Raw genomic sequence first — 27,607 nt, forward strand, 5'->3', positions numbered from 1 at the left:
ACGGCGGGCCCGGGGCGCACCCAGAGTCAGCTGCGGACCCTCACCGCATGCACCAGGACACACAAGCCCAGCCCCCACGGCGTAAATAGCACCGGGGCTTTTATAGCGCTCTTTCCCGGCAGCCCCCGCGCCGGGCCGCGCTGATTGGTTCGTCGGGGACGCGCGCGCGGGTGCGTGCGGGCCGTGGGCGGGCGGGGCCGGGTGGGGCCGGTCTGAGGGAGCGCAGCGCAGCGCCGCGTCGCGCCGGGCCGGTGAGCGCGCACGCCCCCGCCCCGCCCGTTTCCGTTCGCCGCTGCTCGAGCTTAGGCCTTTGGAGCAGGAAGCGGCGGGAGTGAGACCCAGCGCTAGGCCGCAGGTACCGGGGAGGGTTCTTCGCCTACCGGGGGGTGGGTAGTAGGAGGGAGGCAGCTCGCCGGCTTTCTCCCCCTCCCTTCGTGCCGCCGCCGCCGCCGCCGGGTGGGGCCCGCCCTCCCCCGCCGGGATCCCGCGCCGTGGCCTGCGGGCGGAGGCAGTCGGGCCCGGCCGGGGCTATCGCCGCAGCGTCCGAGCGGCATCGCGCGCACAAAAGCGGAGGGCGTGTGCGGCTGCCCCTCGAGAGCCCCCAGGTTTCCGGGGCCGGTAACGGGGTCTTTTCCGGGCGGCGGGGGAGGGGGGGGCAGAGACGGGCGGGCCGGGGCGCGGCCCTGAAGGCTCCCCCCAACTGGAGCCGCTTGTGCCGCGGCGCGGACCGCGCTCGGTGCGGAGGCGACAGTAACTGCCGTCCCCCGCGGCCGCGGGTGTGACACGAGAGGGCACCGGGCGGTGGGGGTGACCCGGCTGACTGGCAGCTTGTTGTGGTGACGTCAGCCGCGCGCGCGGAAGCCGGGCCGTGGCGCTGGGCTCCCGCGGAAGCAGCTCCCGGCGCTGGTAACGTCCGAGCCGAGCGCGGGGCAGAAACCGCCCCCGGAGTGCGGCCCGGAACTTCCCGTTCTGTTGCTGTTTACCGGTGCGGCCTCCTCGGGCCTTAGGCGCGCGGACAAGAGTCTGGCAAAGCGAGCGGTTTTGCTTCGAAACGAACTCTTAGCGCGATCGGCACCGTGTGGCCCAGCAGCCCCTACCTTGGACTGAAAAATACCCAGCTTTAAATTAAGTGGTAGCTAAAGATTCTTTGTCGGGAAGCTCATTCCGTCTGCGGCGAGAGGCACCTCGAGACTACTTTGGTAAAAGAACCAAACAAACACCAAAAACGTATTCTGGAGGTTTACAGAGTTACAGAGGATTAGGACAAAGTGGTGTCCCCACTCAGATGATACTTTAACTGCTCTGATACCCCTTTAAGCTTCTCGGTGAGATGTCTGGAACGGGGAGTTGTTTGTTTTTAGTTGCTGCCTTATATCCAGCTTTTGTTTCTGTCCCGCTGCAGTTCACCTGCTTGGTGCGGGGAGCCGTTTGTCAGCAGCGGATTCCACCCCCCTCTGCGTGTGCTGCAGGATTCGGAGGAGGCTAAATTCTAGGACCTACCTAGGGAATGTTAGGTTTGTTGTTGCAGTTCCCCCACCCAGACCTTAGACTAGGTAACAGTTCCGCTGCCTGTGCAATTTTTAAATGGTGTGCTGCTAGCTCAGAAATCTCAAAAAATTAGTTTTACATGTCCCAAATGTTGTATGGGGCTCAAAGTGTTAGAGTTTCCAGTGGCTTTATTTGGGGATTTTTTCAGTGGGGAAACATGAAGTCTCTCCCTGAAGAGATAATTTGTGAAAATACCTTTATGTTGAAGGTTCTTCTGATACATTGCTGTGCCTTCCTCCTGTCCTTACCCAGGTTTCCAGCCACAGAGCACTAGTATTTCTGTTTCACATCTGCGGACTAATTCTGGCTCTGATTTGGACCAACTTTGCATGTTAAAAAAAAAAAAAAAAAACAATTGCCATTAGCCTTATTTTGTTTTAATTAGTTCACTGGAATGTTTCACAGCCTATTCAGCATAAATGCTTGACATAAATGAATTGTAATGAGTGATTTGTGTAATTTAACACTGAAATACAGTTTTTTTTTTTTAAATAATTTCTCAAGACAGAAGAGCACAAGGGACAAAAGAAATGTGGTCACAGAGCTAAGCTGAGCAGCTCCTGTGTTATCCCTTGTAGTTCACTATACTCCAGCTCTGGCCCACTGCCACAGCAACTGAGTGCCAGAGGCGAGGAGTTCTTTGAGCCAGGAACTGACAGTAAAAACATCCTAAATGATCTTAACTGCCACCAGGATGTGAGACCAGCAATGGCTCTTCAGATAAGCAAATTCCAAATAAAACCAATTTGATAGTTTGAGGGCAGCTTGGAAATATCATTGCCCTCTTTTTTTTTTTTTTTTTTTAATGGTAACTCTTATTTCCCCTACTTTTTACACTTAAGCTTTTTTTTCCTCAACATTTTTATGTTGCCCTGAACCCTTTCTGTGGTCCACTCCACCCTAGAAATTTCCGACCTTGGCTGCTGCCTTCTCACTAGCCTGTTGTATCTCCTTCAGTCTCTCTGCAACATTTTATTCCTTGCTGCTATGATATCATTAGGTTCTTTTCAAGTCTCTGCACAGACTCTATCTTCTATGTTTTATACTAACTTTTAGTCTGGCTCATGTGTTACTCCACATGTGTGTAATCTGGCCTGTACTGCTCTGTTGTCTTATGATTTGTCTTCAAACGCAGTTTAACTAATATGGAGGAAAAGTTTAGTTGGTGAGTTTGAGGAAGTTAGCATGTCAGTGAAGGTTCAACAGCGTACCATTTAAATCTGAAATTGATCTGTGATCAGTCTGTCCTAGTAAACATGTAATAAGGAGTGAAACCCTATAATACAGAACAGTGCTGTGCAAAGTAAATGCACCAAATGGCAACAGCCGTCACTCCCAGAGTACAGCTATGCAAATATACACACCTGAATGCAGGATGAAAATCCTCTGCTGCTTGCCTGGTGGTGTGATTCCTCTCTTGCAGCACTGGATACTACGTATAAATAGCTAGGTAACCGAGTAGGAAGAGGTATTTGCTTATTACTTTGGGGATCATCTCAAAGATAAGAACAAATATCCCCAAAGACTGCCTCTGGTTAATTTATTGTTGCTTTAAGCCATATTAAACCACTGTTAGGTGTCCAGATGCCTTCTAGCCTTGATGTGATCTCTGTTCTTGCCTCATTCTGAAGCGTGAACAAAAGCTACCCAAAGCATAATTGGAGTTAATGGAGCAGCTCTGCTCTGTTCATGCTCTCTTCTGTCTTTTTCCTATCACCATGTTTTCACCTGAGAATGGCATTTGAGACAGTGAAAGAACTGAGGTATCCATAAACTACCTTTTAATGAAGATACTTGCCATCCCCTGATGTGTACACCCAGCTAGCAGCCAGTCCTTCCTAAGTGAATCATCTAATTAAACTCATCAGAACAAGGTTCACTGTCTTTGACCAGCCTTCATGACTAAGGTCTCTAGCAGAAGGAACAGATGGAGAGCCGCTGTTATACTGAGTGATACTGGGCAGTACACCCACTAGGAATATGAGATATGAGGTCTTTCTTTTCTCAAACTCTGACAGTTGTGGGGTTTTTGATTGCTTCTTTTTTTATTGTTGATTTAATCAGAAGTGGGGCTGAATTCAATCTTTCTGCTCAGTTAGTTTGCAGTGCTTTGCAACAATAAGTGGTTCTGTCTCACCTTACCATGTACTGACTGATTGATTGAACTATGGCATTTGGAGCAGGTCACTAGTGTGGATGTGTACAAAGTGGTTCCTCATCATCATCATAGTTTTTGTGGTTTGAAGGAACTATCAGCTCTCCAAATACCAGTTATCTCTGTTTGCATTCTTTGCTAACATTTCACTTTTCTTACATTTTACACCTGGAGGCTCTTTATTCTTCACTTTCTATCTACTCTGTTGAAATTGTGTGAGATGAGAAGGTGTCTTAGAGTAGGATCTTGACTTGGTACTGACAGAGTGAATTAGCTCATTTTTTGACCCTTAGTCCAAAAGCTGTTTGGAAAGGCTGGGTTCCATGTAAACTGCAGCAGACCAGGCTTCTGTGCTTGAAATTGGAATGTTGTTGGGAAGATTTTAAATTATACCGTGGAATGTTGACAGATGAGAATAAGCATGCAGTTTGGGATAAAGAAATTATTAGAAATAAGAATACAGCCTTCAGAAAGTTCAAGTCATGAAGTTGACCAGAAGATTAAATAGGAACATGAACTCTGGCAAGTCAAATGAAAAATACAGTGACCCACCAGAACAACTCTGAGCAACATCATATTAATAGAGAAAATAATATATATATTATTTTTAAGTACATCAGAAGCAAGAAAGGTGCTGGAGTCTGGAGGGCCAATTGATGATGAAAAAGTGAAAAAAAAAAACTTAATGATGAAGCCATCAGTAGAAAGTTAAATGACTTTATGTATATTCCTGTTGACTGTGGAGATGTCCAAGGAGGTTCCTACGTCAGAAATTCTCTTTATGTGGAGCAGCACTCGATGAAAGATCTGTCTCTGCTTGAAGTTCCAGCAAAGAATTGTTTATAGCTAAGTGATAAATATAGTTACAAAATGCCAGGACCAGCTGGTGCTTGCCCAGGGGTTCCAAAGGAGACTTGGGCATGGAGTGACCGAATTGTTAAAGATACTGTGTAACTCCTTAGTACCTTGAAGCCAGAGAAAGAAAAGATGGCTTTACATGGTAGCAGTTCTTAATGCTAGTTGAGCAGGATATCACGGAGTTCAATGATTTCTTAAAAAATAAATTATTTAAAAAAAAAAAGTAACCAGATGGTCTGACAACTTAACCATAGGAGAAGGTCAGTGTGGCTTCTGCAAAGAGAAATGGTGCTGCTTAAATCTGCTGGAGATTTTGAATGACTCGACAAGTACAGAGAAGGGAAGCTTGGGACAAGAGAAGAATAGGGATATGTGTTACACCTATGTTGTTTAGCATACACATAAATGATCTGTTGAGAAAGGTATGAGGTAGTAAGGGAAGAAAAAACAGCTTGCAGCTCATCCTCCTGACGCTGAAGTCCAGGCAGCAAAATGTCAGATGAATTTGTTCATCTGATAAATACAAAGTTGGAGGAAAAAAATTATCTTTTTTTTTTTATGCACCAGTGGGGTGAAAGTGAATTATTGCTACTTAAGAGGAAGAGCTTGTCATAATTCTGTGAAAATGTAAGTTTTAAAACTCAACAGTGCTCATATGAGCATGTGTGCGGGGCTTTGGAGAAAGAAAGAAAGAAGGAAAGAAGGTAACTGTACAGCTCTCAGTTCTGAGCATGCTGATTACTGTGGTTTTGTGTGAAGAAAGATGGACTTAGAGATACAAGGCAACCAGAAAAGCTGAGAAGAATGATCAAGGATAAGAAATTGGTTCCATACAAGGGATGGTTAGAAAGATTTGAAGCCTTGAGCTTGGCAAAGATGTGTCTGAGCACAGTCTGGTCTAGATCAAAACTGATGTTGCCACTCCAGCAGTCTGTATTGAGACTGTAGAATGCAGCACCACAAAGTGCTTTGAATGACAATGATTTATGTGGCTTCAGAATTAAACAGATAAAATAACAGAAGAAAATGCTATCAAATGGGCTGTTGATCACAAAGATTAAAAAAGCTAAGAATACTCCCAAGCTGGAAACTGAGAAAATACAGAGATATCAGTGCGTTTGCTCTTCTTTTGCTCTGTCTTAATCAGTTGAGGTACCTGCATGTGTCAGGCAGGGTGCTGGACTTGAGGGGTGTTTGACCTAAACCAGTACAACCTTAGCAGATGTCTTGTGGTGGGAGAAGGAACCACAGGTGAGAGTGTTAGCTGTGGGTACAGAAAGATGGTTGTCTGGTATAGTTGGTGTTCTCTGGTCCATACATGCTTCTGCTGCCAGCTACAGGGCAGCAGTGGGTGCCTAAAGACAGAGTCTTCTCACCCAGGAAGAGCCTGTCCTCTTCAGCATGTGGGTGCTCCACATCCCTTTTGACATGCTGGAGGTGTCTGGGAAGAGAGAATATGAAGGAAAAAAAGCCTGGCACAAATGCAAAGTGTTTTGCAGATTGCACATGAGTGGATATCCACCGATCTACTGTAATTACCTCAATATTAACCCCAATCTCATTTTGTGCAAAGTAATCTTGGGACTCGGTGCTGCATAGGAGAAATCTTCTCTTAAGTCATCATACCTACAGATAACACAGATCTAGTTGGTAGGGGCAAAGTCATAGGGATGTTGAGTGAGGCTGAAAGGACAGCAGTGGCAGCCCCAGGGCCTGAGGGCAAAACGCTGCTTTCTGCCCATGTAGCTCCAGCTTTGCCTTCAGCCTGGGAGCGGGACTTGTCATGGCAGAGTAGGGCAGGGGAGAAATGCTGGAATTAGTCTTTCCTGGGTTCTGAAATTGTTATAATTTCCTACTTCTATAGAAGCAGGGAGGTGAACAGCGCACGGGTGAACTTTGCAGATAAGAAGAAAGAAAAACTTGTAGTAGACCAGGAGGGCCTTTCTGAGTTTGGTGTTTGCAAAACAGGATGCACGGTGACGATGTTAAGATACTTTTGGTTGCAGTTATTGCTATTTTAGTTTCTAACAATTTTGGCTTAAACAGGCCTAGAAGTGATGTTTCAGGAACCTCCTTTTGCGTTTTTTTCCCCCAGTCAAGCATTGAAAGCAAATTCAATAACTTGGAAAGGAAATGAAGGCATCTGTTTTGTTTGCACTTAAAAACAATGCAAGAAAGCCTTACAGATGAAATATGAGGAAAGCTGAAACTGAAAGTAGAAAATACAAACCAGAAGTTTAGAAGCATGAAGTGTAACTGAGAGAAAAAGGGGGCTCAAAGAGACTTAAAAAGTTGAAATGTGTTAGAAGCAGCAACACCTTGCTCTGTGCCCTGCCTGCCTCTGCTTTCAACCTGGCTCATCCAGAGTGCTTAAAGAGTGAAGATTCAGGTCCCAGCTTTTCTCACCACTGCTTAGGATCTTGGACAAGTGTCTGTAATAATTTTCTTCCTTGGTTGTGTCACTTCCAGATTTTCCTTTTTCCAGTTCAGCCATAGTTCTTCATATGGAGGCTGTTCTGTGGTTTAATCATCCGTGTTGCCCTGCTCTGTGCCATTTCCAGTTCCCTTACAGCCTCTTGACATGGGGAGGATCACAACTGCAGAGTGATGCAGGTGTGCTTGTGGATTCCTACATCAGCTTAATGATTTCTGGTTTGGTCATTTTTTCCTAGTGCTTAAAAATGGAATTTTAGTGGTGTTTTTTTTTTTTTAGCTGTTCAGAGTGTTGAGCTTTTGTTTTATAGGATTTAACTATATAACCCTAAAATACTGCTCTCGAGCAACAGTGATCAGCTCCCAGCCATCATTTCATATAGAAAGTTGAATCTGTTTTTTTTGCCTTTTGTATCTCTTCACATTTATCTATTTCAAATGTTAGTTCTTAGACACAACATCTGTTAAGGTTCTGAAATTCATCACTGTAAGCCCTTGCCTTTACTACCTGGGCATCTTGACATCATCAATAAATTTTGTTACTGCTATTTTTCCTGGCTTTTTCAGGTCATTTAGGAATGTTGGGCTGTTCAGGTTCAATTGATGGTCTTCTGTGAGAGGTGAGCATTTCCTTCTCTCTGGTTTCTTCCCCATCTTTCACCAGTTACTTACATGTTCCCAGGGAAATTCCCTGTAATCAGGTGTCTTGATTATCCCTTTGAATGAAATTTAAAAAGATTGAATTATATTGCATGCTTTATGTGACCAGACTTGGTAACTGACACCTCTGGTTTGATATATCTAAGTTCTGAAGATCTCTGGCCTGAGAATGGAGGGGGTTATAGACATCTTTTTTTTTTTCCAGAAAGCTCTACATACTGCAACAGTTTAAGGAGTTTGAAAGAATGCGAATATGTAGTAATAACAAAGAGAAGTAGGACAACCTTAATCATGATAATCCCATCAGACTAAGGCATCAATCCCAGGTACAATAATGGACTAAGTAACAAAGTGCTCAGGAAGGAATTACAGCAACATCACTCAGCCTGGACTGGGGGAAACAGAAACAGTTAGTGTTCATTGTTTCAGTTTGGTTCTTAAGTAGAGGTGTTCATCTCAGCCTTCAGTTATCGCTTGACAGTAATTGCATGTCAATTAGAAATGAAGCCATGACAAAATCAATATGGTTCATATTAAATTTAGTAGAAAGAGGACAGCTTTAAAAGGTGAGCGAAGGCTCAAATGAATCTGTCTCTAGTGAACATGGGCTGTATTTCTTCCCCATCACCTGGAGGAAACACAAAATACCAGTATGAAGAAATTGGCAGAGGCCATATAAACGAGGAACTGACAAAAAAACCCTGTGCTAATGCAGAAAATGTAACTGCTGGCCTGAGACCGTTCAGGGACTCTGTTATCACCTGCCTTAAAGGCAAGATAGTCTGCACTTGAGTTAAAGCAAGGAGTGAAACCACCGAGGAATGACTGAGTTGCGGCTTGTTTGCACTTGAAACACAGCTCAGGGTGTGGCTCAATGGATATAACAGCACAGGCTTGTCAAAACCCTCTGCGCTCCAGCTCCTGGGGCCCCAGTTGTTTGCTTCAGCCCTGGTGCATTTGCCTGGTGCTGTGCCTGGACGATGTGGGATGGGAAGATACACACTGCTGTGCTGCTGGGCTTCCAAGGGCCCTTCCTGGCTGAAGCATTTCATGGTGACACCTCTACCACTTTGTTACTCCTTATGCTATGAGCAGCCAGCTGATAGATCACCCAGCTGCTGCTGTCAAAGGTGTAAAGGTATTAAAAGCTAAAACAGATGTATGCTAGGATGCTACAGTCTGGAAAGTCTTGCTACATGAGCAGCAGAAGGAGGGTGAGTGAGGTAAACTGTTTGCTCTCTTTCCATTTTGGAATTAGAAGACAGTAAAACAGACTAATAGGGACAATCTTAAATTTGAAGGAAGTGGCTTTACACACAATGTGTAATTAAGCTGTGGGAACTCCTTCCAACAGGATGTTGTGAGTGCTGGAAGTTTACTGGGTTCAAAAGACGTCTGGACAAGCTTATGGAAGAGAAATCTGTTTGAGGTTACCAAATTCATGGGAACCACATCTGACCCAAGAAGCTGCTGAGCTGAAAATGGTTGGAGGCTGGAGAGCATGGAGGGAGAAGCTTCTCATTCCTTTCTCTTCTGCTTCTCTGTAGGAATCCACTCCTAAGCTGATCCTAAATGCCAGGTGCTGAGGTGGAGGGACTTCAGTCCCAAGGCAATATGCTCATTTTTTTATGTGTGTAGACCTGTAATAAAGGATGGTCTGTGAGTCTCTAGATGTAGGAAATGTAAGTTTAGCTCCAGGGACAAGTTGGTCCCCTGGTTGATGTCTGTGCTGAAGCTGCTTGTGGGACACGGTGCAGGTGTAGAGGGTTGCACAGGTCGTGGCTCGGGTGTTTAACAAAAGGTAGTTTGTGTGTTCTGGAAGTGCTTGGTCATGCTAAGGCATCATGCCTGTAAAGCACAGGTGGGTGGGCTGAGCAGGGGAGGGAGAGCAAAGCAAAATGGTTTGATCTTTCCTGTGGTAGGTAGAAATCAAGAAAATATATCAGAACCCAAAGCCATTTTTTGTCTCAGAGTCAGATAAATCATATGATACAGGATTTATCCTGAAGAGGAAAGCAAGGGCAGAGGCTGCAATTTGATATGATGAATCCAGCTTTGAGACTTCACATGATATCTCAGATTAGATGTACTCTGTCCGCATGACAGCCAGCTTGGATCTAGCACTGGCTGCCCATTCGGGTGTCCTCAGGATCTTTGCACTGGCAGCCTTTATCCTGGAGGAGGAATCTCCTGCACTGTCCCATCCATCATAGAGGCAGCATAAACAACACAGTGTGTGCTTGATTGAAATGCCTTGTGTGCCCATGCCTATTAAACACTGGTTTTGTACTTTCCGATAACACATCAGTCTTTAAGGGTTCACCGGGACTGGCAGCCAGTGTTAAGAGCTAATGCTGTTAAGCTGCCCCTGCTCCCCATTCTGGTGATGTGATACAAAATGGTTTGAGCTGCTTATTTGTGGAGTTAGCTGAGACCTGGTGAGGTTTATGAGCTGGGGTTATAACACAGCTATACTTCTTCCAGGTTAAAGCTGCTCTGGAAGTGTACAGCTATGTTTGCAAAGCATTTTTACCAAACTAGTAAAACTTGTCAGGCTTTATCATGGTTAACACACAGTTGGAATAAACTGCTAGCAGAAAGCCTAATGCCTGTCTCTCCCTGTTCAAGGACCTTCCTGAAGGACCTATGACCCATGTCCAGTATTTTAATCCTATTGGATACTGTGCTGATCTTCTGTATCAGTTTTTCAATTGTACTACAGTCTTAGAACAGAACATTACTATTTCTCTGTGGATTACATTTACTGCAGTGTCAGTGGCCTGCCCTGTGCTCTGCCAGTTTTGGGAATTTTTTAAAGTGTTAATTTTGTATGTAACCCTCCAAAAACCCCCAGCAGATAGCTTTTTCTTACCAAGTGCTCCCACATAGCACCATAGTTAGAAACAGGTCTGTCTTGCTGCAGTACTGGCAAACTGCTTTATGTGCTGGATGCTGCAAGGAATATAAATATAGTTGTTTCCCAAAGGCCTTGTTAGCATTGCTTTAAATAATGTGGCTTATCTGTTTGTGAATGCAAGTGTCCACAGGCAAGTTTGCACAGAATTCAGTACATTTCATAATTAAAATATGCTTTGTGACTGTTTCCTTTATAGCAGTGACTGCATTCTTAGTTTTAGTGCTTGTATTCCAGTAGCTTGTAATTGAACTATATTTCTACCCCAGTAACACTTGATTTCAAGTTGTACATTGTACCAAATGTGCATGACCACTCTGAGCATGGAGTTAATCTGGCTTTACTTTCAGTGCAGCTGCACAGATGGGATCTATTCTGGATGTCTTTGGAAATAAAGACAGTAAATCGGTGGTCACTTGCATCATGTTATTCCAGGGTCTTTTAGGAACCCTGTAGACAAGCATGGGTTGTCACTAACTCCTTTATCTGATTGAATCATCTTTTTTAATTCTTAGGGGGTTTTTTTTGTTTTGTTTTTGTTTTTTTTTTTTTGTATGCTTATTGCAGTCCCAAGGCTGTTACCCATTTTGCAACCTCTGTAAGAGGTGAATTGGGCTCACGGTTTCCTTTACTTCACAACTATTACTGAATTTAAGAGCATGTCCATCCTGTATGCGTTATGTGGAAAAAGATAGCACGATAGGCTTGTGTATGCTCAAATGAGCTTGTTTAGAGCAGCCTGAATAGCATTTCAACAGCAAATGTTTCTGATGTTTGTTTGTACATACTTTAACTAATGAAAAGTGTAGTGGAGAATCCTGGATTCTGCTCTAAAGGAGGGTAGGTTTGAGCAGTTACATCCTTCTGCCATCCTCCTCCTGGCCTGTTCGCTCATCTCCTCCCTGTTCTCTGTTGATGGTCTTTGGATCATTTCCCCCACTCAAATGCTCCGTATTCCATCTCAGTTTCTTCACTGTATACAGGTGCCCTAAAAGCAGACATATTTGCCTTTGGACTGATGTGCTTTCTACTCCAAACTGTTTTGATAGTTCTCATTTTTGATGCCAGACCTTGCTATGCTAAACAGCCAGAAGAAAGCTGTGGGGAAAGCCTGCTCATCTGTGTCCTCTTCATCACTAGAGTCTTTGCGGAAACTCCGTCCTCTTCCCTGTCAAAACTTGGAACAAAAGTGAGTGTATTTTAGCAGTAAATTCAGGTCCTGGTGCAGAGGCGGTTCTCCCTTCTGGTAGGTAGAGGGCAGGGCTTGACTGGTTGGGCTGCTGGACTCCTGAGTAGGGTTTCATCTTCTGGTTCCTCAGCCTTGGCCTTTTCCTGCTGCTGTCCCAGGGCACGACTGGCTGAATGCAGGGGGAAATGAAGGAAGTGAGAAGAATACCAGGCTCAATAGTAACTCAATAGTAAACTGCTTAAGTACAGAGCAGGAGGAGATCTGCCCATCTGACCCAACAGGCAACATGAAGTTGATGGTAGTTGATTGGTATTGAAATTAAATCCAGTCAGAATGCGTTTGTGGTGGTAAAAAGTTTTTTTTTCCCACATTATTACTTTCTCCAGGATGAGATTCAGGGTGAGACAGGCAAACCTGGCATGTTTGTTACCAGCTTAACTAACTTCAGATATCCAAGTCACCAGTGTGTCCACAATCCTCACTCGTGCTTGTGGCCTTGGGATTTGCAGGAGAGGGGGCACTGGAAATGTTGTTCCTTGTAAAAATAAATAGCCTGCTGAAGAGAAGAGGCAAATTCCATGCAGTAAACAATAATACTTGGAATACTTGGGGTAGAGGAGTACATTTAAAAGGGGGGGGGGAAGGGAATATTTTCCCCATTTCCTGTTCTTCTGGAGTATTTTCTGGATTCTTTTAACAAGCAGAGCTTTATGCTGCATGAGTCTGGGAGCGTCACTGCACTTAGAAATAGCAGTCTCATGTAACAAGGATATTGGTGTGGCAACTTGGCAAACAGGAGCTCCTTGTGTTGTAAGCTGTAATGTTAGTGGGATTGAGTAAATGATGGCTGAAGCTCTCGCAATACCTGTGAAAGGCATTGGCCTAGGTTGAGGAAATGTCATCACTGAATCTCTTCCATTTAGATGAGTCACTCGAGTCATGTTGTGAGAGTTTCCACTTTGAATCTAGCAGACTAGCTGGTTTTAAGAATCCTACAAATGAAGAGGTGGGAGGAGTGGTTCATTTAAGAGTAGAAAAAATTGCAGATCTGTCATCTTGCTGCAGAAGACAGCACAGATTCCCCTAGAAGATCACTGCAGCCATTCTGCTACACTAAGTGGGATAGAATGCTTCTTGCTCCATGTTCTGTGTGCATTGTCAGTGGTGCTGTTCCAGCAGCTTTCTGGATTTATGGGTCTCTTCCTACTCCAAGCATTGCTTAAAAGGATGAATATGTGGTACTTGTGTTTTGTTAACAGTGAGGTCGTAGTAGCTTGGATTTGGTCTATTTGTAATATCCTCTTAGGTAGTTCATATAGCTGGGCTTTTTTACCTCTGAATGTAGACACACTCACTGGTGACAGGCTGTGCTGCAGCAGATACTAACTTGCATGCAATGTAAGTACTGTACATATTAAATGAAACTTTTTAGGCTAGCAAAGTACTTTTGGATTTTCAAATCAAAAAGCAAATTTGGTCCAAGGCTTCAGAACACTTGATTAAGTAAACCAAAGCATGCCAAAGTGCAGCAGAAGGACCTGACTGCTGTGAATGCTGTTAGTGTTGTCTTTGTGATATGCACCACTAAGCTGTAGCTCCATTCTAAGCAATCTTGTTTTTCCTCTATTTTACTACAGAGGTGTTGCTTTTCTGAGTATTTGCCAAACCTGCCAGTCCCTTCCAGCTCCTCACTGGATAGGAATGTATTTATTTCAGCTAAAAATAATTAGCTGAAAGATGCTGATCTGTACACTGAATCCTCTAAATGAAGACATTATTATTGTAAATATGCTAATGCGTGGATTATGGGATGCTATTGCTGTGGCCAGATGTCTGCTAACATTTGAAGATCGAATATGCAGGTTTGGGACGTTGTAGCCCTGCGGAATGGTTTCCATATGCATGAAGACCTTCAGTGATACAGACAAGATGAGTCTGTTGTAAGAAGAAAGCTAGGTGCAGGCTTAACAGCAGTGCTCCATCCTTGAACGTCCACAGGTTGAATAGAAGTGAAGGATATTGTTGTGGCAGCAGGTAAGGATTCAGCCTCACCAGCAGGGGAGAAATCTAAAGTACCAGAAAGCTGAGAAGTTTGTAACCACTAATGTCAGAAAGAAACAAGTGGTTGTGATGTTTCATGACTTCCTTCTGAGGTGGATGGAGGGATCTATACAGTGATCAGACCTGACATCCTGATGTGTCTGTGTCTACCCCGCATTTATATCTGAGCTGTTTCTGAAAATATGTTGAGGTCCATAAACAAACTATCCTCAGCCTGTGCTGCATGCCCAGTAATTTTGGTTGAAGTAAGCAAATCAAAAGCAGCTCCTCGGGCTTTGGAGGCAAGTGAAAGCTTCTAAGATGTAATTGGTGATCTCTGCATCCTCTACTGAGTTTTATACAACACATTTCCTCCAAGGAAATTATGCAGAAGGAATTATTCTGTGGTAATGCTCTGGAAGTAAAAATATAAGAGTGCCATAGGCCACCAAGAAAAGATAATGTGATTAAAGCCTTTTGTGAGTGTCCTGAAGGGTCCTCTAGAAGGTGGTGATGAGAAAATTTTAATTACCTAGGTAGTTGAATTATTAGACAGAAGGCACTGATCAGGAGATGTGAGGTGTCCTGGAGACTGTCCTGCATATAAAATACTGAGCAGGGGAGAGTCTCATGGGGTGAGTTGAGTCATAAGCAGTGGGAAGGAAGTGGCTGAGCATACACTGCTGAAGGGCACCTGGGTTGACAGTGGTTTTCCATGTTGGGTACAAAGTCAACAGATTTCAGGGAAGATTTGGTAAGGGAGAGCTTCATGATAGACTTTTCTCAGGAAAAAGATATTGCAAAGATAAAATAAAGTTCTTGAAATATATACGTAAGAAAATAAATTCAAGGGTTTGTGTTTTGGGGGAGGGTTGGGTTTTGTTGGGGTTTTGTGTGTTGTTTGGGTTTTTTTAGGAAAGGGTTTATAGAAAGCACTACTTTAAATGATACTGTTCGGGGTTTTTTTAAAGAATTACAGTTCTCTTGTAGACCTTTGGCATAAGTGTATAGAAGGCCAAAGCATGAAATGATATTCAGCTGGCAAGGAACGTTTAAAAAAGTCTGAAGTAACAGATTTATTTAGGAAGAGTTGATCTGATAATCCACAGAAAAAGACAGTTATCCATAGGTTATGCTGGTCACCTACCCTATGTGCTATTGCAGGTAACACAACTGACCAAGGGCCAGAGCCCCAGCCACTAGCACAGAAGGGGGAAAGAGAGAGGATGCTGAAGAAGGACAGGTTATCCCATCCTGTCATCCACCTGCTTTGTCTCCAGGGTGGTTTCATCAGTGACCTAGATAATTATTACTAAAGTCGGATTTGAGAAAGACTGTGATTAAGGTGGAGGACAGAACTAGAACTTGAAGGTAGAATAGAACATCTGTCAGCGGGAGGATAAATAAAAGCATGACAGTAGAATGTTCAGCTGTGTGAATAGAGAGCAACTCGCTATGTGGCTGTCCTAAGATAAAAGATCTGGGAGTTACCATGAATTGAGAGATAAATGTATCGACACTGTTGTCTTGGGGGGGGGGGGGAACGACACACTCCAGTATGGAGTTTAAGCAAGAGTGTATCCTGGAAGATCAATAAATAAATTAATCCTTCAGCTCTAGTTAATGTTCCTAGAGCCCCAGGTGAAATAATGGATTCAGCTTTTGGGCTCTGTGCTTTGGTAGATTTGTGCCAATTGGACTGTGCCCAGAAGGGAGCAACAGGAAAGTCTGTGAAATATGATTTAGAGAGAAGGCTTGAATAAACTGGAATTGTTTTGCCTGAAGAGAAGACCAAATGAAAGTATGTATTCTCAACTGCACTAGGGAAAGGGAATAAACTATTCTTCTATGCCTGTGACAAATAGGATAAACAGTAATGGGCTTATATTACATCAGAAAAGGTTGAGGGTACACACTGGGGGAAATTTTCTCATAGTAAATATTGTGGAGCACAGGAGTTGACAGCTTCAGAGGTTTTGTAGGACTCAGCATTACAGTTTTGAAAGGCAGATTAGATGAAGCTGACTGTAGGTGGAGCTTGTAAAAGTAGTTGATCCTGACTTGGTACAGAGGACAGATGATTTCCAGGTCTATAAAAATCAAATATTACCATTGCTAGAAAGTATTCAAACCCATCTAAAACCACTGGAAAAAAAAAAAACAACCACCCTTTTTAAAGCTTGGATCATTTTAAACCTTCCACAAATACAAAAATAACCCCAAACCCCTAAGGTAAGTAACTTGAATTGCGCACATGTATATTCACAAGGTGAAATTAGCTCACTTTAGAGATAGATTTGGATTACTTGAGCACTTTGTCTGGCAAAGCTACATGCTACAAGTCCTTGAATCCATGCAGCTTGATGGGCTAAAATGGTCCTTCTCTGTTTGCCCCTGGAGCAGAAGTACAGAATCTCTGTAATATCCACTGCTTCTTCACCCCCTAAGAGTACTAATGTTGCTTTCAGATGGTTGATTTTACCTTTTTATTTAATTTCGTAAGGCAAAAGAAGAGGTAGAAAGGAGAAAATGGGTTTTCTGTGTCTTAATTCTCTTCTATGCTTTTTTGAGCCATTCTGCCCTTGCCAGCAGCCCCAGTCATCCTCACAGAGCTTTGTACTGGGATTATCATGGCAAAAGTTACCATAGAGGAAGCACCCTTCTGAGTTATTTTGGTCATGCAATAGTAGGTATTATGGTGGCATTGCTCCATTTCCAGGAAGCTTCATGGGATGACTAAGCAGCTTCCCCTGGAGTGGTTTTATATTATGGAGAATAAAGTAGTTACGGTTCTGTCTTCATTCCAGTCTCTTCTAGCCAGGTTACTCCCTGAATCTCTGGCTTGTTCCTGCAGTGGTTGCAAATAAATGCTTAGGGAAAAGAAAGAAGAGAGCAGGCACATATATAGTGCTTCCCAAAGTACTCTCTCAGCCTCAAAGTCCTTTTACTATGGAGATTTTTCTAAGGCAGATGTGGTCTTTTCATTCTTTAATTCACATGGGAAGCTTCTCCCATGTACTTGCCCAGTCCTCTTTAGGCTTGTGTAAGTTTCTTGTGTCCATAACATCCTCTTGTTGGAGTTCTCAAGGCCCCTTGCCTTCTGGTGGGTTTGATACCTTTCCTGCTGTCTTTGCACCACACCCCTCACATACCATTCGTGGGGAGTGAAGATGAACAGTCCATCCCTGTCCATACTACTTGGGTGACTTGTGACTGTAGTAAATTGCCAAATCCATCACAATCATCTCCTCCAGTCTCACGCTGACTCCAGACTTTCATTGAAACTTTTCAAGCTTTCGTACTTTCTGAGGACAAAGTTGCATGTGAGCCAGCCATGGCTTCTGGTACAATACACTGAACAGCAGATGTATGTGTGGAGCACCATGGTGGTGTCTCTCTCTGTGTCTCCCTTTACTTAATGTAAGCTGACAGCAGGCTGTATTAAACTTGTAATAGCGATGTCCCGGAAAGCAGGTTAGGGAGTGGCATGTGGCCTTCCAAATCCTTTGCAATGTGGTAATTGTAATTTGAGGAACAGGCTGGTTACCTTGAGATCCTTCTGTTGGGACTCTGACGTGGCAGCAGATGCTTCTCAGTCCAGCTCACTGGTACTCTATAGTTAAGACAACTCAGCATGGCAAAAAAATGTTACTGCCTTTTAATTGAAGCAGTTTTCACCTTTTCATAAGGTGCTCTTGGACAGTGCTGCTTGCTCACTTGCTGTCTCAGGGTGTTCCTATCTCAACCTTTAGAATAGGTCAAGAAATGTAAAGCCAGGCTGGTCTCCTCTCCTATTATTTTTGCACCCCGTAGTTCACCAGTGTGTTGACAAGTGCTGGGGAATGTTTCTCTCAGCAGATGAGAATCTGAACTCAACGTGATTTCAGATACCTATGTGAGTGTCTCTAATGGACACATGTTGACCCAATTTGAAAGTTCTTATTAATTGAAAGTTTAGCGGTTCTTTGTTATTAGCATCTCAGTTAATGAGTTGTCATTTTATTTTTCAGCTATGGCAGCCATTCGAAAAAAGCTGGTTATAGTGGGAGACGGTGCCTGTGGGAAGACCTGTCTGCTGATTGTGTTTAGCAAAGACCAGTTCCCTGAAGTGTATGTTCCCACCGTCTTTGAAAACTACGTAGCAGATATCGAAGTGGATGGAAAGCAGGTATGTGCACACTGCTATGACAGCCAGAATGAGCTTGCCTTTATCCAGAATAGCATGCACATCTCCACTTCTTTAGTAAGTGTTTAATTCAAATGTTTTGTGCTTGTATTGTAAATATATTTTTAAATATTAAGTATGTTCCTGTGGAAAAACATACTGGCCTTTCTAGAACCTGCTCATATCTAGTGTCTGCTTAACAACTTATTTCTAACCTTATATGAGTTGAGATTCTAAAAAACATAGTTATTCCAACTTAAATGTTGCAGTAGGTGGGAAGGGAAGGAGCAATTCAAAGACGTGCCTACATGCTGAGGACATAGAGCTACCAGCTTTTGGAGTTGCATAGTGGAGTCCCTGTTTTGATAAGGACCTGGTGTTGTGATTAACAAAGACTAGTTTCTGGAGAGAGTCTATTTTCATATCCACTCCTGGCAACATGCTGAATCCTCTTCAGAGCAGATGACTGACAGACTTCAAAGGGATTTGATTTTTGTAGTGCACGTCTCCATCATCTGTCCTACTCGTCTGAAGGAATGCAATTTTTAGCAGCCAAGCATGCCCATGGCTCACTGAGCTTTGTTTTCAGTTGCTACTTCAGTAAATTAACCATTAAAATATTTCATTCTAGTTTTAAATATTTTGAAAATCAGTTTTCAATGTGTGTGACCTCTTGAGTCCTTTTGTTTCCCAAACAAGCAAACATGCCAGCACCTGCTCTGAGAGGCAGCTTTCAGAAGGCTGCTCTCTGAACACAGGGTTGGTTGCCTTCTGCATTTATGTCACACAAGGGAGTTCATGATGTGTAAAACCGTCACTTGCCATGATACTCCAGAAGCACAGAAAGCACACACTTTGTATCTCAAAAGCTCAACCATTTTCAAATCCTTTTAAGCAGCCATGGCATGTCTCTGGTTTGTTACTGCAGCCACAGAGAGCTGACCTCAGTGCCATGGGTCCTCATGTTGAGTATGTGGTAGGTTCTGATGCTTACAATGCTGAGCTCCCCTGTTTCACCCCTTCCTGGGACATGTGCCTTTACTCTGGGCTCAGGTGCAGTCAGAACATTGTCAGTCATTCTAGTTTAGATGCAGTGACACTGAAACTGCTCAATTTTGATCCCCATATGAACAAAACTTTGAGTTAGTTTTGGGCTTATATTAAAATTGATCTCCTGCTGTTATAGGCATGGATTATTTGTGGGTTTAATCATGATAGTTCATGCCATTTGAGTCTAAAAAGAGCTTTTATCTCCTGTGATACAAAAATAAAAACTTACTTTGAGACTAGTATTAGAACATGTTTTCCCCTCAAGTGACAGCTTCTGCAGTTTCTATATTGTATCTTAGACTCTAGTGTTTAAAATACATACAATATTAATTTCTCTCTCTTATCACCTACTCAAACTTCCTTATTCCCTTCTGCCTGAATCTCTGCATGTCTACATGGATGATCAGGGAGTCACGGCCTATCAGCTGTATGCAGCCAGTACAACTTGCATGAGCAGCTTCAGCAGAGCATTTTCTGTGGTGGAAATGTCCACTGATTTTTGTGTAATTAGAAGATACATTTTATCCAAGCACTTTGTCTCCAGAAAACTGGATCACAGGAGTTTGTAGATCAGTGCTTAAGACTCTATTTTTTAGCAGCCACTTAAACTCTCTTTTCCTAAAAAAGCATCACCAGAAACATTCAGAAGCCATGTGAAGACAAAACAGTAATGGTATGAGATGTGGGGGGGTTTAGGCAGAGCAAAGGAGCTGATTCCAGTGTCACATGAGGGAGCCCTCAACAGACATTTCTGTAAAAAATACGAGTATTTGCTACAAAATTCACATTCACAAATCCAGAGGTGACTCTGAGAGGAGTATTTCTGACTGAAGTACAGAATAATTGTTTTGTATATGCGTGTAACTAAGGCTTTGTTTTTCAGATTTAACTGAACAGTTTTATTGCATACCCAAGCTCACATTTGGGTTCCAGTTCTGTCTTTATCAGAGCTGCTGTGGACTTTTTTGCTGGAATTTTTGTACATGAGAGTTTAAAGAAGCAGCAGCCCACTCTGTTGCAAAGGCAGAGATGCATCAGGGAACCTCAAGCAAGAGTGTGCCTGAAGATGTTGATTACAGTTTTAATTTCTGAGTTTAAACATTCATTATTCCTTCTGCAGTTTTAAACGCGTATTTTTCTCTAGCTCCACCATAAGCAGAAAAACTGAGAACATCAGCTACTTTATTCAGTTCTTAGTAACAAGAAGCTTTGCACACAAATCAGGTTTATTTCAAAGCAAATAGCAAGAGTAAATTTCTGCTGTGGTGGAGTTTTAATGATTTTGTGCACAAATAAGTACAGTCCTGACATTTCTTAGTACAGGGCTGCAAAGCAATTAAAAATGTGCATGATCCTAAAAAGTGTATACTTAAGAGAGTCCAGTTTCACTGAAAACTGGTATTCCTGAAATGCTAATCAGAGAGATGTCCATCCCTTTGGAGCAAATTCCCTTAGATTCTTCTGTCTTGCTTTTTTGCTGGTGGCTTTTGTCTTTTCAGAGAATGGACGCTGGTCACAGATATAAAGAAAAGTCTCATAAGATGCATAAATTGATTTCTGGAGTTATGGAACATAACATTTCAAATAGTTCCTCTGTCCAAGCAGTTATTCTTGTGGTTTCCTCCTTTCAAGTGGTGTTGACTGAAATATTTTATCCATTTCTCTTTGCTTAATGGCTTCTGAATCAAAACTTCCCTGATCTGGGTAACTGCCTTACTTTCCTTCTGCAGGTTGAGTTGGCTCTGTGGGATACAGCAGGACAAGAAGACTATGATCGACTTAGACCACTTTCTTATCCAGATACTGATGTTATACTTATGTGTTTTTCAATTGATAGTCCTGATAGTTTAGGTAAGTAGAGCACAAACTGAATCGGAACCACCTCTCTGTGTTGCTGTACTTCCCTTGGAAATTGTCCTGTAAAATGTGTTTTCAGGTCTTTAATGCTTGAGAGCTCTTCTAGTTTCAGAATGCTATACTGGTTTGAATGTATAGTTTTCAGATATTAAGATCTTAAAGGAACCTGTATTCTTCAAACATGCTAAGTGGCATTTTGGAAGCCTCAGCAGCCCACTGTTTACCCAGGGCTATGCTGTGTCATTTGAGCAACACATAGCAGGAAGGCAGCTCCCTGCCCTAGATCAGCAGCCCCAACTCGGCAATGTGGTCTGGTGGGTCAGGGCAGGCTGCTGGTGTGCTCATCCTATGGGCAGTGCTGCCTGGGTGGCCCCAAGAAAGAGGAAGGCTGTAGTTGCACTCTGCTGTCTGGGAACCCTGCAAGTACATCAGGTGTCCACTGAGTGGCATGGCCCACGCAATTTTTAGTTTATTTTATGGTGAGGGTTGGTTGTTTGTTTGTTTTGTAAGTTCTCCTTGGAATTGCAGGTTCTTACACACTCAGGACCACACTATATCCATGGAAATAGAGCAACTTTCTTTCTGTGTGTATGGAAAAGCTAGCTTTGCGCTTTCATACCTTTTTCCTCTCTCCCCCATTTATTCCAGAGATTGAAACACTCTGAATCCCAAATAACCTAGGGGTTTTTGCTCTCCCCTTGGTGAGTTAAAGACATAGGCTTAGAAGTATATTGAAGGGGACTCTCTCCAGTATAATTAGCAGTGGCTGGAGATCTGTACTCTCCTAGTCAGCTTTACAGTGACTGACATGTGCTTGTCATGGAGAAAAGAGGAAAAAAGAGTTGCCTGATTTAAGATTTCTGAGCTCCAGAAACATATGTTTCAAAAACCTGTGTATTAGATGATCTCCTCTTCTGTGTGCAGTCCAAGACCGGAATCTTCACTGATTGATTTATAAATCTGATGTGTAGATACCAATGTATTTGATCTGACAAAGACTTTCTGAAGAGGGTAAGGAGCAGGAGATAGATACTCTCATCTGTAAGACTCTGAAAGTTTGATTTCTATCCCTTTCAAATGGTAGTTACTGCATCCATCCAGGGTAGCCTGCTAAACAAATACACCCGGTAGCACTTCCTTAAAATTCTGTAAAAATTCCCATATCTACTTCTGGACAGTGAGAGGTTTCTTATGAGAATGCAGATAATGTTAAGGTAGATCTTTAGGCATGTGGATTCTGTGTGTGTATATGACCAGCTGTACTTTTGACAAGAACCTTCTTTACAGTGATTGGTACTGATCTATCTTATGGATGACCACTGCATCCCATAGTTGTCTTAGGAAGAAATGAGACAAAAAGGATCCAGGAAGCACAGAAATGCAGTTAGTGGAAGGATTAGTCCTGCATGCAGCTACCACAGTGGCTGAAAAATACCATTCCTGCAACAATTCACAGAGTTTGAGTAAATGAGCAAACACAGTATTCCTTAAGATTGTTACAGTGATATTACAGCCTGATTGGGGTAGTGTTTGATAGCTGCTCTTTCTTGTTCCTTACTTTGCCCCCGAAGGGCAGCAGCAGTTGAACAGGCAGTTGGGTGTGAAATACTCTTTATAGAAGAACCACTGCTGGATTGGTATCTGGAAAATCCTTCTCTCTCTCTTCACCACCTAATTCTGTGTTTGGAAACATCTTTCACTGTCTGCCTCTAGAACAACTGGAGGTTCAGTGGGCAGCAGTGCTGTGGTCCTGCCTGGGGTGGCTGTGAACAGCCACACACAAGGTGTGAGCTGTGCTCGCTTCCACTGCATGTGCTGCTTCCCTGGCTGCTGGAGAGCAAATTGACTGACTGCCCTGGGAGCAAGATGGCTCACTGAACCCCGGAGGCAGGGAGAGAGGGTTAATTAAGCCAAGTCTGATCTTGGGGTGTTTTTTGACTCACTCTCCTCCCTTCCTGCTTGCCATTATCAGTGCCTGTGTCCCTGGGGGGAGTGGAGGGAGCAGTGACATGCCAGATGTGCTGCACCTAGAGGCAGGCACCCCGAGTACTCCAGGTGCAGCTGCAGAACCACTCATGTGGCCATAGACAAAAACTGGCTTCAAAATGCTTGTCTGGGGGGGGTTCTTTCAAGCAAGAAAACAATGCAATAATAGTGAATGTCTCTTCAAAAGCTGAAAAAGGGGGTTATGTATCCTGCAGGTACCTTTACCAGGGAATTTCAGATGTCTGAGAGTTTCTGAAAGCAAAGCTGAATGTTTTGGCCTGTTCAGCAGTTCTGCTACAGAGAAATTATGAAGGTTTTGCTTTCAAAAGCCCTCCAGTCTTCCATTTGCAGTTCCATTTTAAAAAACGTCATGCAGGGTATTTCTGTCAGGGGGAAGAAGTTTCTTGTGTATGAGCAAATTCATTTGCTGCAGACAGGGAGAAGTGGCAAATCTTCAAGTGACTTACGGAGTCTTTGTGCATCTGTGATGAGTGTAGAGAACAACATTAATGCTACAGTTAATGGGAGAGTTTGGATTTATTGCTTGATGTTGCTTTATAAAAAGAAGAAGTAGTGTAAAAACTGATGCTTCTGGGTTGTGCCCATCTTTAGCTCCTGGAGATAAATGTTTCTCTTGAAGCAAAACATTCCGTAACTTTCTACTTCAGGATTCTGCATGCTGTTCTTTGAAGTTCCTTATGCTAACCCTTGTCAAATAGCTACTGAGAGATGTAAAGAAGCCAAGAGGTTAGGTGTCCTTCAGCCTTCAAATTACCTTAGGTAGAGAGGCTTGTCATCTTTGGCAATACCAGAACAGTTCTATTGGATTCCCAAATTAAGAGTAAAGGGCGTCAGTGTCGATTATCAAGCTCAAACCACTCAGGCAGCAGCTTTACAATAAAACCCCTCCCCAGAAGTAGGGGTTAGTACAGTCATACTTCTGTTTTTTCAGAAAACATCCCAGAGAAGTGGACCCCGGAGGTGAAGCATTTCTGCCCCAACGTGCCTATCATCTTGGTAGGAAACAAGAAGGACCTGAGGAATGACGAGCACACAAGACGAGAGCTGGCCAAAATGAAGCAGGCAGGTTCTTTCCCTTGCAATAAATGAAGGAAGTGTGTAGTGGTTGTGCCAGAGGATTAAATAGGCCTCCATGGCTGGCTGCCAGCTTCCAGTGAGCTGCATAATGAACACTTACCATGACAGAAACCAGAAAGTAGATATCATAGCCTTTAATTGAGTGTTTCTTTTTTCATATTTGGAGATACAACTTTTAGAAAAAAGGCATTCTCAACAGTACAAATGGCTATATTGGGTTACCAACAGTCAGTTGCTCTCCATGCTGGAGAGCTGCATCCCTGAGGTAGGAAGGAATTAATTAGGAGACATCGACACACCAAGTGTGTAAAGAACTCTCCTATGTAAAGAACAACTCGAGATGTTAATTATGTTGTATGTTTGCGATGTGAAAGGGAACAATTTTATTGGTAGGTGTTCTGAGGTGGTAACTACAGATGCTGTAGCTCGTTCCTGAGCCCATCACTAGGTTTCACTTTCAGATTGAGTCTGAAGCCTCCAACCCAGGTTTGAGACTGCAGATATTCTGCCCTATCCTGGAATATTTACTCCTTTTGCATGCTTGTTTTTATACAAAGACTGAGGCATTAATTTGGGAATTTGTCCATAGGCTTTTGTGAAAGTTGTAGCAAAGAGTTGTGTGTTTCTTCAGAAATAAGCGATTGTTTGATCCAGTTTCAAAGAACCTTGCAGCATTCAAGCTCAGAGGTGTTGGAACACTGATGGTGTCCTCAGGGAGTGGGTGCAGTACACAAACACACCTGTCTGTGTAATCCAGGCTGAGGTGCACACTGCATCTTGAGAAAATAAGCAGATTTTATTATAAATCTGCTTTTATTATTTAAAGGATCACTATCAGGGGAGTAATTAATTATTAATTAACCAATTAATTATATACATTTAATCCAGAAATGCCTTTGTAGGGAATCTAGGTGGAAATGACCGGTGCACATTGGCATCGTTTTGGCTTGTTCTCACCCCTTGCTTTTGTGCTGTTACAGGAGCCTGTCAAACCTGAAGAAGGAAGAGATATGGCAAACCGCATCGGTGCTTTTGGGTATATGGAGTGTTCGGCAAAGACCAAAGACGGTGTGAGGGAGGTTTTTGAAATGGCCACTAGAGCTGCTTTGCAAGCCCGGCGTGGCAAGAAAAAGTCCGGGTGCCTTCTCTTGTAAAGTGTGGCCAGAGGAAGATGGCCAAAGCAGCACCCTGCACTTGAGTAATTTTGAAGTGCTGTTTATTAATCTTAGTGTATGATTACTGGCCTTTTTCATTATCTATAATTTACTTAAGAGATTTAAAAATCGAGTCATCTTGCTACCAGTATTTAGAAGCCAACCATGATTTTTATAACAATCTGCATCAAATTCATCTGTGCACCCAAGGTTAACCTCAACATTCCTCTAACAAACCTTTTCTGCACTCACAGGATATGCCAGGCGCTAATTGAAGACAATTCTCTCTCTCTCCTTTCTTCTCTCTAGAAAGAGAAAAAGCTGTCAACACAGAGGATTGGTCTGTAACTACTTTATAACTAACGTCCTATGCTAATTGAGTACAACAGTTACATGGCTGTTTGTGGAATCAAGCGTAGCTTCAGTGCTATCACATTTAGGAAGATCTGGTTTTCATGGCTCAGTGGTATAAAACATTAGTTTGAAAATGTGATCACTCTGAAATGACCAAGTCCCATTCAGCTATGGAAAAGTGAGGGTTCTGTGGTTTCATGTTAGTTACCTTTTAGTTACTGTGTAATTAGTGCCAGTTTAAATGTATGTTACCAAAAATAAATCTATTTACCCCAGCTTAGATGTAGTATTTTTTGTATAATTGGATTTCCTAATACTGTTACTTGTAACCTCTGCGTTAAGGTGTTCTGGGTTTTTTAAGAAACTGTATTTGAAAATAAAGTCCGATGGAAAGCAGCTGATCCTCTTCCCCTGTTCATTTGTAAGAGTCTGACCCATGTGAATGGTTTGAGTGGTCTGCACACCCAGGAGGAGTTTTTTCCATGACGTGCCGTAGGGATGAGAAAAGACAGCCTGCTCACACTCAAAGCTTCTGAACTGTTCAGTTGCCTTAAGTTCATTGCTGGACCCAGTTTCAAAACTAAAAAAAGAAACAACAAAGGAAACTTTTTGTGTAAGTTTGGTTACCATGTAGTGATCAGACTCCTAACCTGTGAACTTCTTGCTGTTCTGCAGCCAGCTAAACTCTTTCTGTATTTTCATTTTTCCAACAACTAATAGAATAAAGGCAGTTTTCTAAGCTCCCTGTATCCTCGTGTCTGTATTCCTCACTCTGGGTTTCTGGCCCAGCATCTGGCAGCCTCAAGCAGAAGTACTATTTGTGATACAGCTGTGATAGGATTCCCTTAGCCATTACAAGTGCTTTAGTATTTTTTTGTTTCCTAGCAAGTGATACTCACCTATTGCTCACAGCCACTCCCAAATGTAGGAGCAGAGCAGAGGTGGAATCCCTCGCCCTGCCCGACTTCTGTAGTGAGTGGCAAAGCTTCCCAGGAGCTGTTTTTGATACTCAAACCAGACCCCAGCACAGTGGTTGAGTTGCATTTGTCTATATGGAGCATGGGAGTTGACAAGCAGGAGGAGGCTGTGCAGGGGGGAGCTGCAGAAGCGGACGGTGGTTGGTCTGTGCTGCCATGTACCCTGTGTGCTGCACTGGAGCATGTGTGAGGTGCCGTGCTTGGCAGCACATTTGCCACGCTGCTTTCATGAGGGACACCTTCAAATGCTGCAGCAAAGGATGGGCTTGAGGTACTGGCCTGTTTGCTGGCAAGCAGATCGTGCTGCTCCTGTGTGAGAAGTTCCCCCTGTTCCGCCATATAGCATGCTCTTCCACGCTTGCACTGGTATTTAGAGCAGCTGGTGCTGAGCTGAGAGCCTCTGCCTGCTTGGCTGAGCAGTGGGGAGTCCAGTTGCTCACGACAATCCATGTAAGTGAGGACCTTGCTGCATCCAATTAATGTCTTCAAAACGCCAATGTCTCTCTGGGGTTTTTTGTTTTGTTTTGTAGGGTTTTTTTGACAGTGTTTTCAATTCCTGTTCCTGGAACAAGGAAGAAGCCACCCCAGCCATGGGAATGCCCTGTACCTCTGGTCCTTGTCCTCCCTCTACAGCCACGGACGCCAGTGATGCATCTGGCCAGCTCAGCAGTGCCACCCACCCACCCACCCACCCTTCCTTTTTCCTCTCCTGGGTGTATTTTCCACCAGTGCTGGGTGGTGGTGGTGGTGAGCAAAGAAGGAAGTTCCCCGCTGGGGGCTGTCCGGGAGATTTTCACGCTGTGCCTGGCAGTCGCTGCTCTGCAGTTCCCTTTTCTTGTGGGGTGTTGCAGTTGAGCAAAACTCTTTTTTTTTCAGTCTTGCAGAGCTGCAGGGTTGCAGTTCTCCCTGGTCACAGTTACAGAGCAGCTCCTCCAGCTGCTCTTCGGGGGTTCTGAGTAAGGTCTGCATGTTCCTCAGACCCAGCTCATGGGATATGTCTGCTGATGCAATTCCAGGTAATTAATTTGTTACCCTACAATTAATTTGTTACCCTACAGCACTACCTCCCCATCTTCTCCATGTTGGCTACCTGCTGGTGTTGGGTGTCCAGCCCTGGCTGGCCTTTCTCTGAGTTCAGACATGTTAATTCTGTCTCTCCTATTTATGAC

General features: G+C 43.4%; 1 protein-coding gene across 1 annotated transcript; it reads left to right on the forward strand.

Annotated features, from left to right (window-relative positions):
• Nucleotides 1-183: 183 nt before the first annotated feature.
• RHOA (ras homolog family member A) lies at nucleotides 184-26,210 on the forward strand. Its single transcript, XM_057407834.1, has 5 exons — nucleotides 184-355; nucleotides 17,808-17,965; nucleotides 20,743-20,863; nucleotides 23,808-23,938; nucleotides 24,934-26,210. The coding sequence occupies exons 2-5, from the start codon at nucleotides 17,810-17,812 to the stop codon at nucleotides 25,105-25,107; spliced, it is 582 nt and encodes a 193-aa protein (XP_057263817.1). The 5' UTR covers nucleotides 184-355; nucleotides 17,808-17,809; the 3' UTR covers nucleotides 25,108-26,210.
• Nucleotides 26,211-27,607: the final 1,397 nt, after the last annotated feature.

The sequence above is a fragment of the Pezoporus wallicus genome, unplaced genomic scaffold (genome assembly GCF_028554395.1).
Source record: "Pezoporus wallicus isolate ANWC-B61680 ecotype Strahan unplaced genomic scaffold, APGP_CSIRO_Pwel_v1 contig_3568, whole genome shotgun sequence".
Lineage (NCBI taxonomy): Eukaryota > Metazoa > Chordata > Aves > Psittaciformes > Psittacidae > Pezoporus > Pezoporus wallicus.

Coding starts and splice junctions, on each gene's coding strand:
- RHOA (XM_057407834.1), top strand. CDS start 17,810: ATGGCAGCCATTCGAAAAAAGCTGGTTATAGTGGGAGACGGTGCCTGT. Junction 17,966..20,742: donor TCGAAGTGGATGGAAAGCAG/GTATGTGCACAC, acceptor TTCCTTCTGCAG/GTTGAGTTGGCTCTGTGGGA. Junction 20,864..23,807: donor TGATAGTCCTGATAGTTTAG/GTAAGTAGAGCA, acceptor CTGTTTTTTCAG/AAAACATCCCAGAGAAGTGG.